Source organism: Alosa pseudoharengus, unplaced genomic scaffold (genome assembly GCF_046254945.1).
Source record: "Alosa pseudoharengus isolate Yale_2024_CS ecotype anadromous, Long Island Sound unplaced genomic scaffold, YU_APseudo_1.1 YU_APseudo_1.1_scf_10, whole genome shotgun sequence".
NCBI classification, from domain to species: domain Eukaryota; kingdom Metazoa; phylum Chordata; class Actinopteri; order Clupeiformes; family Clupeidae; genus Alosa; species Alosa pseudoharengus.
The window spans coordinates 9,479,918-9,496,209 of NW_027468565.1; the positions used below are offsets into that span (position 1 = coordinate 9,479,918).

At 41.5% G+C, this 16,292-nt stretch overlaps 1 protein-coding gene across 3 annotated transcripts in view; it reads left to right on the plus strand.

Annotated features, from left to right (window-relative positions):
- Nucleotides 1–16,292, plus strand: part of ano5a (anoctamin 5a) — a 45,653-nt gene that overhangs the window by 10,168 nt on the left and 19,193 nt on the right. Inside the window, exon 1 of one of the 3 annotated variants that reach the window (XM_076262870.1) lies at nucleotides 9,461–9,691. The exons of the other annotated variants lie outside the window; for them this stretch is intronic. Coding sequence (XP_076118985.1) covers nucleotides 9,686–9,691 — 6 coding nt within the window. The 5' untranslated portion in view covers nucleotides 9,461–9,685. Of the gene's footprint in view, nucleotides 1–9,460; nucleotides 9,692–16,292 lie in introns of those variants that run through there. 3 annotated transcript variants of the gene reach the window in all.

Genomic DNA, 16,292 nt, shown 5'->3' on the forward strand with positions numbered 1-16,292 from the left:
CCTTATAATCACTTCTCATGCTCTTTACTATTACATACCTGTGACTGATTTGATTTTTTACATGTATGTGTGTGTATGTATAAACTACTGGATGTCTATCTATCTAAAGAATAAAGTACAATTGTATTACACATGGATGATGTCCTTCATAACTATAATTTAATATACCGGAACCAGAACAGGCCGGAACATCAGAAAACATTAAAAAAAAAAAAACATTGATAGGCACACTGGTCTAGGTTTGTAAAGGTAACTTTGTACATAGAAGTTGGTATGGGGAATAATGTAAAAAGGCCTGCCTGTATACGGTAAGCATGGAAAAGGAACCAGATCAGAAAACAGGCTGTTCATAAAACATTGATAGGCACAATGGTCTAGGTTTGTAAAGGTAACTTTGTACATAGAAGTAGTTGCACTGCGTCTCCATTATCAATGGCTGCTCAAGTGACAGCTCCACCTGAAAAGATAATCAAACTTTAGACACTTGACACTTCAGAGTTGATATTAACAAATATATGGCATATACATATGTGTGTGTGTGTGTGTGTGTATACATACACACACATACACTGCGTGTGCAGTGAATTAGGTACATTTGGCATTGAAATGATCTGCCATGAAAATATTACAGCTACATGCTGGTAGTGGTAGGTTGTTTACAGCTGTGATACTTGCGAACACAACTTGAAAGATACAGGTAATATCTTGGACACTCATTGTACAAAAAAGTCAGGGTTGTGGAAAAGCTCATATTAAGATTGAACAGTATGGATCCTATGTCAAACAGACAAGTGATTTGTAAACTAATTACATGTTGAAGAACCTTCCTCAACCCTGGCTACACTGCTCCAAGAACTGAGCAACTCCTATCTTAACATGAATGTTACTTACCTTACCTAATCACTTACCTGATAGTTATACTGATATTATACTATCATTGTCAACAAGCAATAGCAACATGTTCATGCATTGTTACTTTACTGTACACATTTAATTAACTATATTTTTATACCATTTTTACCACTTTGTATTTGTACCACTTAGCAACATGCACCTAGCCCTGTCTGGCTTTGCTAATTTGAAACAAAATAATATTTGATTAGATATCAATGACGCTTATGTGATACTACATCAACTACAGTATAAGATAAAATAGACATGTTATTTTCAGTCAGACAGGGAAAGGTACATTGTTGATATAAACTCATAATGAACATTTAGCAAGCTGGTTTAACTGTGGCACTGCTATGCGAACTGAGCAGTTTGTCCACAGCACTATGCTACCTGTAAGCTATGTTGTAAGGTGCCTCATTTTCCGCACCGAGGGAAAATACCTAGCCCTCACAAATATGTGTGCTTTAGCTGTCGATTAAAGACATGTTAAGTGTTAAATAAAATATAACATAGTACAGACAGTCAACAACTCCATATCACAGCTACGCTTACTACCCCTAGCTGCTACAAGCTAGCAGAAATTGAGGCAAATTAGCGTCCATTCTTACCTTCAATGCCGTGGATAAAACCTTCGATCCAGTTACTGTATCAGCCCGGGGGATGTTGCAGTCGGTACTGGCCCACTGCTCCACATTTTGTATCGTTAATTCGGGCAGACAGGAAAGATTGGTGGTCCATCAAAAAGCTTGTTGTAAAAGGCATAACTTGTTAGATTTAAGAAATAATTTCGCTAGCTCTGTGTTATGAGTCCCATAGAACAACACTGCCATCTACTGGATTAGAAAGTGTCGGCAGGCTACTTGTGGATCTGGGTGGCTGCTCTGCCGCGAAGTTTGTCTCAAAAATACGTGATCCACAAATGCTGATCCACAAATGCGAAAACGAAAACTGTGTGTGCTGGTGATCCACTAATGCAGAATCACATTTCACAAATGAAATTTTCGGTTTTACAAATGGCATTTTATTTACAAATGCACATCTATATTTGTAAAAATCAATATACGAGTTACAAATATGATTTTTTTATTTGTAGATATCAAAACACACATGCAAATCAAGAAATATTTGTGGATCCCCCTCTGCGCATATACAAATATTATTGAGACAAATTTAGCTCCATATTTAATCATGTTAATTTGCTCTTATGTTCCTGCAGAGAAGGATACCTGTTTTTTTATTGAAATTATTCTGGAGAATATTTATTGTAGCCTAATGACTGCTGATGGTTAAGATTCTCACATTTAAACATAACATGAGAATGACATATGGCCAACGTGCTTATGGGTCCTGTGCTATGTGTTTCTGTATGTTCAAATGCATCACAGGAGTGCAGACACAGGAGCACTAATAATGGAAAGGTTCACTAAATTGTTTTGTTCTCACCTACAATTAGGGAACTTAGTGAAGAGAAATAGGTGCAGACACACACACACACACACATGCACACACACACACACACACACACACACACACACACACACACACACACACACACAAACACACCACTAAGCGCCACACACGTGCGTGCATACACACACACACGCACGCACGCACGCACGCACACCTGTTGGTTTGTGTTTATTGCGTGAGTGTGTATGCAAAGATCTCGATTTGCATTCACTGGATGCCGTCTATATTTGAATTTAGTGGGGCTATAGCCAGGGAAATGTAGGATGCTAACCTTATATCGTGGTACTGTCATTACAGTACGGTGCCAAGAGCTTGGGATACTTTATAATTGATCAAATTCATGCAAAGTCTTCACAAGGTTCTTTACATTTACAATGTTTACATCAGATTAGAATGTGCCTTATTTTAGATTTACAGTACATGTGTTTTTTTTTATAGATACTCTATATTTGAAAGACATTTTACATATAATCATGGGACATGCTGTAAGCCCCTGAGACATGCTGAGTAATGGATGTCATTTGGCGCTCTCTCATTTTGTCATGCTAAACCTGTTATTATGAGACTATAATTGATGTCTTTTAAAACTGGCCACATCTCCTACTTTGAGCAAAGAAGATATACGACATAGACGGGTAGACGTGATGGCGACATCAGATTATTCAGATTGTTGTATTTACGTGCGACTTTGCTGAGTTGATCCCATGGTGCTGCGATGACAGCGGGTCAGATCTCACAAACTTCTGCATGGGACCTCAATTATTGAACAAAGAATGCATTCCAGTCACCCATCAGCTCTGGAGTGGATTTGTCAGATTGAGGCCTGATTAGTGGCAAGCAAAGATGATAGAACACTCCACTCTAAAATCTTTGCTGCCAGGAATCAGCTGCTACCTTGAATTTGACCAGTCAAATTCCACTGTCTGATTTAAACGTCAGTGATGACAACACAATTCATTTCCCCTCCAGTATGACTGAAATGTTATTTCCTCTCCAGTATGGTTGAAAAGAGTGGTGCATCATGTCTGGTCCATATAGCTGAAGACAGGCTAAGAGCCCTTGGGGCAAAGCAACATTAGAGAGGTTAAAAGCTACTCATGTTGGGAGTGGCATGAGAGAGGGAATGGATCTTAACTTCAAAAAGTGGGAATCAGTAGAGCAAAACGAATTGATATCATAAGATGGCAATAGTTCCATTCCATTGCAATTTTGAGAAATGTGATATTCTGCCTAGCCGTATTATATTAGGTCTTAATCTTATATTTGTTGGTCATCTAACAAGATGAAGCTTTTTCCAAACATGCTGGTAGTTCATTAGCTAAACTACCTAGTTTTTTATAACCATATATATGGTTTTATATAACCATTTTTATAACCCCCCATATCCTGCTCTAAAGGTTAAGGTAGTGTTTGTTAGTTTCCATGGCTACGTATGTCTAATCCTCTGTGCTCTGCTGCACCTGCCCTCTCTGTGGGAGCAGAATTCATTTCTTCTATTGGGTCATTCCGTGTCTAATCAGATAAGGTGGTTGCTGCATCGTCTCAGATTTTGTTTAAACCTTGTGTATATCAAGAATGTGTCCTAAAACCAAGGCCTGTAAAATATTTCTATTTCAATCCTATGCCTTCATGTTATTTTCAGCCCTTAAAATTACGTACATCAGTTTTACAGCCTGGAAATCACATTATCTGGGAGGCAATGTTTGGGCATTAATATCATGCAATGTTTTATTCATAGGCTGCCCAAACTTTGTAGGGTAGAAGACTGGAATATGTGGAATATGTTCTCAGTATGTCTGAACCATTAAAAGTTTGTATGGCATTCTCATTGATTTTCTTTAGATTTGGAAAAAAGTGCAAAAAGATTGACATTAAGGGTAGTGTAAACTTTTGTATGCATTTGTAATCAGTCATATTTTTTTGTTTTATTATTTTATTTTATTTACTTAATGTTCCAATATTTGAGCTATCTACAATCTATGGCTTGTAGGTTTGATTAAACAAAGAGAGTTTGTGTTTCTGTCATTTTCATAGAATGAAAATGGTACAGTATGTGGGATAGCTAGTAGGCACTTGAAAGTCTATGTGAAAGTAGCTCAGTGTATGGGCATTTAGTGTACAAAGGGCCAATGTTATAGATAAATAAATAGAGTTCTGCCTCAGGAACAAGAATGAAAAGGCATTGGTATACAATGTAACCAAGTAATTGTATTTATGTATGAATGAAACATGGTACATCATTGGCACTTTATACACAAAATTACTATAAACTAAGCTATTCCCATTATCATGTTCCCACTAGCTAGCTCCTACACACACCATTTTAGTCCAATTAAAATGACCAAAAAATGCAATCACACTATGTTTCATCCTTAATATCTTCATGTTCATTTGTTGCAGAGACCTCAGATATTGGCTCAGCATTAATGAAGTATTGTATTTCCACACAAAATAATGATTGGTGTCACGTGTATACAAAAAATTAAGTGCAGAAGACCCTCAATGTCACCAGTTTTGCATTTTGTTCCATATCTAGGGCCTTTTATAAAATGAGTGCAAACTTTTAACAGTCCAGTCATACTAAGAAACATGTCTGTATTCCACCTTGCAAAGTTTGAGCAGGCTGGGAATAATACTTTTCAAGATATTAATGCTCAAACCATGTCCGTCCACAGCATGCATGTCAGTGTATTGTAGATCAGGGGTGCGTTTCTACAAAAGTTTGCTTCGTCGTTGCTAAACCACCGAGGTAAAATGCAACTTTCGCTCAAACGACGACCTTGTAACACCTAGAAAATGTCTAGAAGATGTTGTTGTTTGGTCGAAAATAGCAATTTCCGTTCAAAATACTGTCTAGTGTTAATGACTTCAGGCCATAAGTTGATGGTAAAGAAATAGTCCTGCACATTTATTAGAGCATCTGTAGAGCCACATCATACATACAACTTATAATAAATGGATGTAAATGCTTCTGTCGTATCCTAATATTTTCTTAATTACAACCTCTGCTCATGCGCAGGCGTGAATGAGTGGAGGCAATGGACACTATATTCAACCTCCGTCGTTCCACCCTTGCACTTCGTCGTTCCACCCTTGCACTCAAGATGAATGAATGTAAATTTAAAACGTTATGATAAGTGAAATACTCAGTTGGAGGGTGTTCAGGTATGAATATAGAGGGGTCAATCTAATAAAATTTATGCGATTAAAACATTGACAACCGCAAAATATCCATGACGACGCTGCAACCACTACTCTTGACCTGGCATTCCAACCACCAAACATTCTGCCCATGTTTGCGATCGAGCGTTGGAACTACCCTTTCCAGAAAACGCCAAATCCATGAACTGGATTGGAATTCACCTGATAAAGGTCTAAGACCGAAACGTTGTAATTTCTAATAAAAAATAATTGCTTGCGCAATGGTCAGATGGCGGGACTCTTTCTAAGTTCAAGAAAACGCCAAATCCAAGAACGACAGTTCTAACTACAAAGATTGCGACAGGTAGCCAACTACCCTTTCTAGACATGCACCCCAGATCAGAAAAAGTATCAAAAAAGTCCATATAATTTATCCTAACATCAAGAAAATGCAGATATTTACAGGGACACACAGACACATGCACACGCATGCACACACAGATGTAAACGTATCGTATGCACATCTATAGGTCACGTAGCATATAGGTCATGTAGCCCCCCACTAGCACCACCCCACTCCCCCCGCATGAGTTGTGGCCACCCAGGTTTGGGTCTATTTTGAGGGCTGTGATGAGAGAGGGGGGGAGGGCGAGGACCAGGGAGGGAGTTCCAGCAGGGCCACAGCGTTCTCCGTGTGTATGTGTGTGTGTGTGTGTGTGTAATGTGGGATCTGTAATTAGGGGGAAATGAGAGAGGAGCAGCCAAAAGGAAAACTTGGGCCCTGCCATGTCAAACACGACTCTTAAACATGATTCCTAAACACAGGGCACTTACACTAGCCTACAGGACGGGCGGCTAATTCTAGCCCTGTGGGCACAGCTGAGTACAGCTGCTGAGAATCTCACAGACAGGACAGAGCAGGACAGGGTGGTGAACATGGATTAGAGGGGAAAAGAGAAAGTGATAGTGAGATAAAAATGATGGGTGAACATCAATGGTGGAAAAAGGCAAACAGGAGCAGATCTCTGGATGTCTGTAGCCTGTTAAATGTGGTATAGGTTAGCTGCCTAGTTGTAGCCATCCATCATCCACCATTTTTTTCAGAGTTTGTGTACCTCTGGATTATACCCTTGACCTTATATTTGTCAGCTCCACTAGTTCAGATACAAAGTGTTAGCAAAGTGACATGAGAATTTAGAATATGGATGGATGAAACTCTCATGTTTGTTACAGACAAACTGATAGACCCTTTCTGCTGTTGTTTACATAACTCATTCTGGTCTGTTTAGCAAGTTCTTTCGCAGCATGCTGATTACACAAATGGTTGACCCTCCCCCAGCTGTGTGGACCTTTGTAGTTGTCATGGTAGCGCACTCGGGAGACAAAGCCTGACATGATCCTCCATTCAGCTGCTGGGGTTATAAATGCAAAAGTGTTTCATAATTAAGTAAATGTCATGTAAAACACTAAGGAGTGTAAATAAAATAATGCAGTGATGCTCTTCCTTATAACACTGCCTCTCACAGTGATGCTTTTCCTTATAACACTGCTCCCTGGTAGTAGGTAGAGTATGTATCCAGCCGATTGGGATGAGATCACCGCTGCTAGTTCTGCTAGATGTGAATGCAGCAGACACATAGCATACACAATTACTAGCTAAAAGATTGGAAAGGTTGTTAAGTCAGGTAATTATATTTTGTCATACCAGTGATGTTGATAGGAGATAATGTTCATGCCACAGAATTCTGTCACTTTTTACCTAGATATAGAATGGTGAGAGAGAAAACACATTTGATCCAATCTTGTTTAAATCACATTTCCGAATGAATGAATTAGCCCTAACCTGTGGCATAAAGTAAGCAATTTTGTACTTAAAGTGGTGAAAAGTCTTGGAAATCTCATTTAAAGTCAAAGTTGTAGAAAGATTTTGTCATTTTGTCAGTGAAAATGGGTGGGAACCCAATAGACTGTTGGCTGTATGTAGTAGGGGTGGGCGATATATATCGTCTGCGATAATATTGTGATTGTTGTTTTAACGATGTGCAAATTGACATTATCGAGTATTTTAATTACACTTAAAATCACACATTGAAACCCCATACATTTACTAAATCCAGGAGGTGTATGCGGGAGAAGCCCCTGGCTGCAGCAGAGCAAGTGTCACATGATCACTAGTGGGTCCAAGTTGTCACACGCACGCCTAATGTTTATTTTGTGCAGCGAGAGGTAGGCTACTTGGGATTTTGTGCGGCTACTTCTGTTCAAGTAGCATTGAGGAGTCATGTTTTTTCCTACATGGTATTATATGGAGAGAAAACATTAGCCTTTGAGTATTTTAATAGTCAGTTGTAAACAAAGAATTCTTCTCATGTACATGTACACATTAGTTTCTATTCTGTAACTTGGAATGTTAGCCTACATGATTGCTCTTAAACAAAACCTTGAAGGAAATAACGGAGATGTACTCTGTTGGTCTGCTTAGTTTTACAGTGAATCCTAAGTAAAGGTTTTTGAAGGAAACTTAAGCTTCAGACTTTCTCATGGGAAACTGTCAGGCCTATTCATCTTCTCTAATGTAGCTGTAGACCATGTCATTGCCACACACACAAGTGGGGGCAGAATTGGAAATGTGTCAGAGTGACAATGCATTGGTTGAAAGGTCACAGGTTAGGTTATTGGTTAGTATTGTATTGATGCTATTCATAAATAATGAGCTGTAAAGTAACTTAGACTTTTACACATTTCTTTTAAAGGATATCGACTAATTATCGTTATCGTCAAAATCACAAAAAATATCGAGATATTACTTTTTGTCCATATCGCCCACCCCTAGTATGTAGTATAATTATTTTGAAAAGAATGACGCAAATACTTCTGACTACAGTTAGAAGCACATGGTTAATCTCAGACATTTTAGACTTATTATTAGAATGATTGTTTCAACAAAAAAATGTTTTAGGAGGACTTAGACCCATCAGGAAGTTTCCTATCCTGCAGCTTGTTTTACTGTATTTGCATTCTCTGCAGTGCTCTGTCTCTCGCACACACAAACACACACACACACACACACACACACACACACAAAGAAAAAGAGAGAGAGAGCGAGAGAGAGAGAGAGAGACGCCTCACACACACACACACACACAGAGAGAGAGAAAGAGAGAGAGAGAGAGACGCCACACACACACACACACACACACATACACACACACACTCACACACACACACGCTCACACACACACTCCTCATTGCTGTGAGTGCAGTGTGCTGGTTCCCCTGTGCTGTGTACACCACACGCCCACAGCTCTGCCTATTTAAAGCGCTGGTAGGGTCAGACAGCCGCTTGGTCGCTATTCCGGGAACCACACAGCATTTTGTTGGCAAATCCTAGATAGCTGGGGACTCTGGGGTGGGTCTGGCTCTAGTCTGGCGCAGACGTGGCCCAGATCCAAAGGCTTCACTTGGTGTTTTTTTTGTGTTGATTTAGCACCAGAGTATGCTGCTATGCTATGAAAGACAGTGTGTGAGTCTCATATAAATTGTTTTATAGGGTGTCTGTAAACGGCCTGTTTGGTTTATGTGGTGAATGTTAACGTCAGCTCAGTTGTTTTTAAACGGTGCGCATAAAAAGGTGAAAACGGCCTTTAAATGACAGTGATGTTTTTTAAAATCCGCCACTACCAGCATCACCTGTGAGTGATGTCACTTCCTGTTGTGATGTGATTTTATCATGCCCCGAGCATCATCACTGTGAGACCCTCTTTATCTCCCTCCCTCTCTCCTCACTCTCTCTCTCCCTCTCTCTCTCTCTCTCTCTCTCTCTCTCTCACTCTCTCACTGTTTCTGCAGCTCTCCCCCTCCCCTTCCTTCTCTCCTCTCTTGCTCTCTCCCTCCCTGCTTTCCTCCCTCTCCTCCATGGCAGTGTGTGTGTATATGTGTGTGTATGTGTGTGTGTGCGGTCTGGGCGTGTGCTGGCTCGCTGCTGTGGAAGCCTGTGGTCACTGTGGAACAGCTGTGTGTTCATGTGTGTGTATGTGAGGGCCTGGGTAAAGGCCGTGGAGAAACGGGGTGTATGTTTGTGTGTGTGTGTTAGAGAGAGAGCGCAGTTGGATATAGCAACGTCCTGACAGCCTGGTGTAGCCACTGATGCTGCGTCCCTGAGACCAAGAGAGCGAGAGGCATGGAGGTAAAACGCTCATCTCTCACCGCACATTGCACACCGCACACCCCCAACCCCCCACCCTCACACACACACGCCCCACTCTCTCTGCCTGCAGCTAGCAGATAGAGCAGAGAGGGCTACCCAGGGAGGGGCTCTATCAGTATAGACACGGTAGCCTCACACAGCAGTGCTACTTTACTGTACAACTGCTGTTAGCAATCCTGCATGTAAAAGACTGTTAGCTTTGCTGCTGCACATGCTTCTCGTATAGCTTTTTATTCAGGTGTTAGTGTGTGACTCTAATACTGCTATGTGGCATGCCAAACCTCTACTAGTAGGCTAATGTTTTCATTGTCAGTTTATGTTGGGATGTGTTGTGCTGGCTGCGTTGGCAGCTGTGGTTCTTTTTTTTTTCAACATGAAAAATTTAGAGATTTGGCTGGAAGTGAGGAAAACTGGATGTGCTTTCCACCTGCAACTGTTGTTTTAGAAAGTGCGCTCATCAGAATCTGTAACTCTCCTTGTATCGCCTAACTCTTGAGGTTTTTGATTCAGAAGTCATGCGTGACACCACGGCGACCTTGGACTTCAACAGGGCTTTCCCTCAGGAGGGTGGCCCTTATCTCTGCTGGCTCAAGGCACTGTTGACAGTCTGCCATAGCTCATGCCTCAGGCACTCTTAAGAGGCCGCCAGAGTTTATGCTCGCTGTCCCTCGTGTGTTTATATCTAAAGGGGTGGGGATGTGGGATGAGTTTCCTTGCTCTGTTTATATTGGCGGGGGTGGGGCAGGCAGAGGGGGTCAGGAGATGGTAGTGAGGTGTTAGCCGCGTGCTGCTAGCTAGATGTGGCTAACACCACCACAGCTCAGGTCTCAGACTGGGGGCTCTGCTGTCTGCACTGTCATTGGCTATTTTTAGACTCTGAGAACAGCTGCAGGAGAACCAATGACAGGAGACAAACCAGGTTTTTACCTTGCTATCTCTCTCTCTTTCTCTCTCTGTCTCACTCAACGCATGTGTTAGTGGCTTTTTGTCCCTTCTCTCATACTCTTTCTCTCTCCCTGGTGCTTTACTTGCTACATGTCTTATCTCTCCCTACCTCCCCACCATTCTCATCATATTTCTCTATCCATTTATCTTCCCCTTTCTCTCTCTTTCTCATTATTTTTTCAATCTCTTTGACTCTCCCCCTCTCTATCCATCTTTACTCTCTCCCTCTCTCTCTCTTTACTCATTCTCCTCATTCCTGTCTCTCTCTCCCTCTCCCTCCCTCCCTCCCTCTGCATTCCATCTCCCTCCCAGTAGTAGAGATGACAGTGGGGGGTGCTGGAGGCCATGAGCCACGTGGCACAAGCCCCAGCAAAGGGCTCAAACTCACTGCAGCCACTTACTGTAGCTTAGTGCTCCTCATATGGTGTGTGGTAGATACAATTATATTATTCCACTGCTTGGTTGAATTTCCCATTGTCCTACGTAATTAAGAACGACCATTAACCGTATGTTATCTGCACACCTATGAAGTAGATCCATTTTTTGGCCGTATCACACTTGTATATTAATTCGCCGAACTCGTTGTGAAGTTTAAATGAACTGTCACGTTGCATCCGAGCTGTAAAATGCAGACGTTCAGAACATTGCAACATTGTAGCATATGACGGAGGTGGCTTTTAGCTAGATGGATGACAGCAGGCTAAGTAAAATAGCGATGTTTCAGCTAACATTCATCAGAATCTTGGGATACGCCCGCTTGACAATGGGAGAGATAGAACTAACGACTGGCCTCTGGCCGTAGCAACCATCCAGAACAAGTAATGGCAGTTTGTCCTGTGAGTTGAGAAATTAGTTGATATGTGTCGGAAGAAATTAGTTCTACAAACAACACAGTTTTAGCGATTAAAACGTTTAAATTGTAACAGGAAATGAACACAACACAAGTGGCAACAGTGGAATAAGCGGGATAATGGACTCCACGGTGGTCTGTTCACAGAAGTTAATGCACTACGAGGTTTAAACGGCCCTCCGCTTCGCGTCGGGGCCGTTTTACAACCTCGACCGTGCATTAACTTCTGTGAACAGACCACCGTGTCGTCCATTATCCCTTACTTATTACTCAGGTTTCCTGCTGGGATAGAAGCAGTCATTAGTCATGAGTGGCCTTGCATAGAAGCTGCATTGGTCAGGCTGTGCCTGGAATATTAGTAACACACCCTTGGCCTGGCCAGGGATATTGGTCACATTGCTGACATTAAACTGGGCGTAGGTCTCCTGTTTTAAGTAGCTATCTAGGGTAATTCAGGGTTAACTTAGAGACCCACAGAGGCACTGCTCAATGGCGTGATTCTGCCTACATCTCCCCGATACGGTGGTGTATAGAGACGTGTGGTGAGATTGAATGCTCGCAAATTGTGGCAACAGATATCAAGGGAGCTGTTAGTGCAGGGCGATATGTAGCAAAAAAAGGTGTTTGGAACATTTCATATAGATTTTTGCAAATTATGTTTTTTCACTTCTTCAGACCCTATAGTTTGCAAAACTACCTGTTTCCAATTTTTTCCCGGACTGCACAGGTCCAAAATCCAAGATGGCGGATATATCACCAAAAATGGCAAATAATCGCCTTTTTAAACATTTTAAATGGATATATGTTAGGTATTATCATTATATACATACATTTTCTAATAAAATTGAATGACTTAGGTAATAAATATGACCATGGGTGACATGAGATGTCATGATTATCAACCAGTGATGGGTGTAACCACCATTATGCTTTTTATTGGCACACCCGGAAAAACACATTGACTGATTTAAAAGTTTCCTTCACATAACCTAATAATCATTTGAATTAAAGTAATGTTCTGCACTCACCCCAATAGATTAGATTAGAGTAGATTAGATTCAACTTTATTGTCATTGCAGAGTACAAGTATGAAGACAACGAAATGTGGTTTGCGTCTAACCAGAAGTGCAAAAAAGGAGAAAAGTGCAATGTGATATACAAAGTATAGACAGGTGGTGCATAGACAGGTCAAGAAATATAGTGCAGTGTAGACATTAGTATACAGTTGATTTATATAAAGTAGAGAGGTTTAGAGTAATATAAATATGTGCAGTGTATTAGCAGTTACCTTATAAGAGCAGAATAAATATGGCTATGTAATGTGAACAATGTATGAGGGGTCTGCCTCCTTGTTGTCCCTGTCAAGGTTGCCATAGTCGTGGACCCCTAAACAGGCACAGGCAAGGAGGCTTTGGATAGGGGGGGGGGGGGGCTTAGTTGGTTGGTTGTCACTGAGATGGAGAGCTAGACTTCAGCTGCAGGAAAGAAGCTTCCTCTGAACCTGCTGTGCGCCTTATGCAAGCATCGCTTGCCCTGATGGTGCAGGGGTAGTTCACCAGGATCTGAGGAAGCCGGTGGACCTTCTTTAGCCTCCTCAGATAGAAGAGATGCTGGTAAGCCTTCTTGATCAGGGTAGAGGTGTTGAGGGGCCAAGAGAGGTCCAAGAGATGTGGACACCCAGAAATCTGAAGCTGGTGATACACTCCACTTCAGTCCCATTGATGAGAATGGGTGTGTGTGCTAGCTTTAGACTTCCTGAAGTCCACAATGAGCTCTTTGGTCTTCAATAATTCTTCAATAAGGACTTGCAGGAAATTGTGGGAACATATGAATTTGTTGATTATATGCAAGCCTAATGCTGCCCACTACAGCTAAGTCTGCCTTCATCCATGAATTGTGACTGGTTTCAGAAACAGCATCCTCTGAACAATCTACAGAGAGTAGCTCAGTGCAATTAACACACACATTGGATAGCATCTTAATAGATGGCATGGCTGTTGTGCAGGAGATGGTTGTCAGGAAAAGTGACATAAACTGTTGCCAAGATCTGGCAGAATGCTTCTTTGAAAATGTTGAAAGTAAGGCACGAGGCTACAATGACATATACTTATTATTTAACAACTATACCATCACAAACTCCATGAAAGACAGGACGAGACAGGTCCATACAATGGGAAAAGCACATGATAAGGGATACAAAATACAAGACTCTACACCAATCAAAGACTTTAAAGCTTTCCTGGGATCGAAGGAAACCAAAGCCAACCTCATCCTCTACCTTGGTCATAAAGCTGTTGAACTATGTAAGCTGCCAGTCACAGTTCACACACACAAAGGTGGCAGTAGCAGTAAGTCATTTTGGCAAAACCCCATATATCTACATGTCACACAGATGTCTTGGTGCTTGCCCTTCGCAGGGTACCAGACATCAACAAAGACAGTCTCATTATCATGGGCACTGGAGAACGTCGACAAAAGATACAGCCTAGAAATCTTGACGCACCCTAGCGGCAGTAAATGTAATTTGCAGTCAGGGTAGTATAGCAACTCTCCGTTGGCTTGTGAGGTGGAAAAACCAAACTTCGCTCAGGGCAATCACATCGTGTATAGAGTCGGTGGACCTATCGGGTATCCTATTGTATCCTATCCTCTCAGGAAATTGAAAGTCAACCGTTTGTCCCGCCATTTACCGTTTAAAGGAAAGGTTTTACCGTTTAAAGGAAAGGTTTCTGTTTCAAGTCAATCAAGTCATGATGGTGTCATTAACACACTTTGTAGGCTTGTAGTAGGTCCTCATCCATCTCCAGACGTGTTAGCTGGATGTGAGAAATTTGTGTGTCAGCTCCTCAAAACATGGTTTTCAAACAGCTAAAGCCCTTCGGTGGAACATGTTTAAAACCCAACCAGGGAGTGGAAAAACTCGGGAACTAGGGAAATCCCATCCCTATGATTGCCCTACCATCGCCTATTGCTGTCCCCATGCTCGGATTCCTGCCCGTGCAGCCTAGCGACCCACTATTTGCCCGATGACAACTCCTAATTCCTATGGACAATTCATCCCCTACAATGGACTATTTGAACACTAAATAGGATTCATGCATTATCATACTGGTTATGTAACCATCCAACCACTTTGTACCTCAGGTGGCTCTAAATACCATGTTCTATTCTCTGTATATAGACCTTACTGTCCTGTAACTGACCCCAGGCAGATGGGTCAGGCCCTTGAGTCGTGGATCTGCTTGAGGTTTCATCCTATATGTTTCTCCCTCCCATAACAGGGGCGAGGAGTTTTTCCTCGCCCCTGTTACTCATGGGCTCTGTCTGAATGTTTAACACTCTGTAAAGCGCCATACGACATGTGTAATGTTTTGACGCTCTATAACTGAAATTAAATTGAAATTCTGAGAGCACACAGGCAAGCAAATGTTTGGGCACAAGATACAGTGCCTGCTCCAAAGATTATTGACTCACTATCACTGGGATGGAGACAAATTGTTGATGGGCAATGGGCTCCTGTTCTGTCAAAACTTCCACCAGCACCAGAGGCTGTTCTTGCAAGAGTAACAACTTACCATTCATGCAACTTTGCAGTTGTGAAGGCTCTGAGGAGATGTACACCAATATTAAAAAGACAGTGACAGTGGTGAGGATAAATACTTGAGTGACAATGACAATGTTTTGTTGAACTCTTCAATAATGAAACAAGATGCAGATTTTTTTCTCTTTTTTACATTTTTTCCATTTTTTCTCAAAATTTTTTGGCAAATGATGCAATACATCTTTTAAAAATAGTCTGTATCTCACTTGTCTACCTTATTAGGTGTATATTTATGAAAAAGTTGACCACTTTAAGCCTTTATATTATTTTTCCGCATATATTGTCCGCCATCTTGAATTTTGGCACTGAAAATGAAGAAAAAAATTGGAAACAGGTTGTTTTGTAGTCAATGGGGTCCTAGCAAGTAAAAAAACACCAGTTGCAAAAATCTATATGAATCGTTCCTAAAATAACACAATTCCCCATACTATGTAGGCTATAGGACTAAAAAGCAAGTATTGCAAACTTAAGCAAACTTGAAACTTGAAATTCCATTGCTTGCTCTCACTTTTCAAGAGGCATATACTGCAAGTATGCTAGACTGATAATTAAAGTGTTACTGTTTACCTAAAAGTATTTTAGATCATTTTTATTTCTTTTTGATAACTTTAGAAATCCTTCACTCTGGACTACTAATAAGCCCTAAATTGAAAGCATGAAACACAGGAAATGACCGTCCAGGGCTGGGATGGAGAGCATTGTGTGTGTGGTGTGTGCGTGTGTGTGTGGTATGTGTGTGTGTGCGTGCGTGCGTGCGTGTGTGTTTCTTAGAGCCATGAGGACAGTAGAGAACTGTTGTATCTCTGGGGAAGTGGAGAAATGTGTGTAGTGTTTTGGCCTCTCCTCTCTCTTCCCTTCTGGCCTTTCCCTTGAGTCCTGAGTGTCAAGGACTACAGCAGACTACATCACTACAACTCTACACACAGATACATCCCAGCACTACAACCCTGCTGTCTAACCCGTGGCCAGCCGTGTGTGTGTGTGTGTATATATTTGTGTGTCAGGTGTGTGTGTGTGTGTGTGTGTGTGGGGGGGGGGGCTTGTGTGAGTGAGAGAGAGAGAAAGAAAGAGAGAGCATGGATGATCTGCTACTACCGCAAGAGAAATCACAGCGAGGTGTTAGTCGACCATTCACTAAAGCATCTGTACTGGTTTGCATGAAGTGCATACGCACTGCTAAAGCG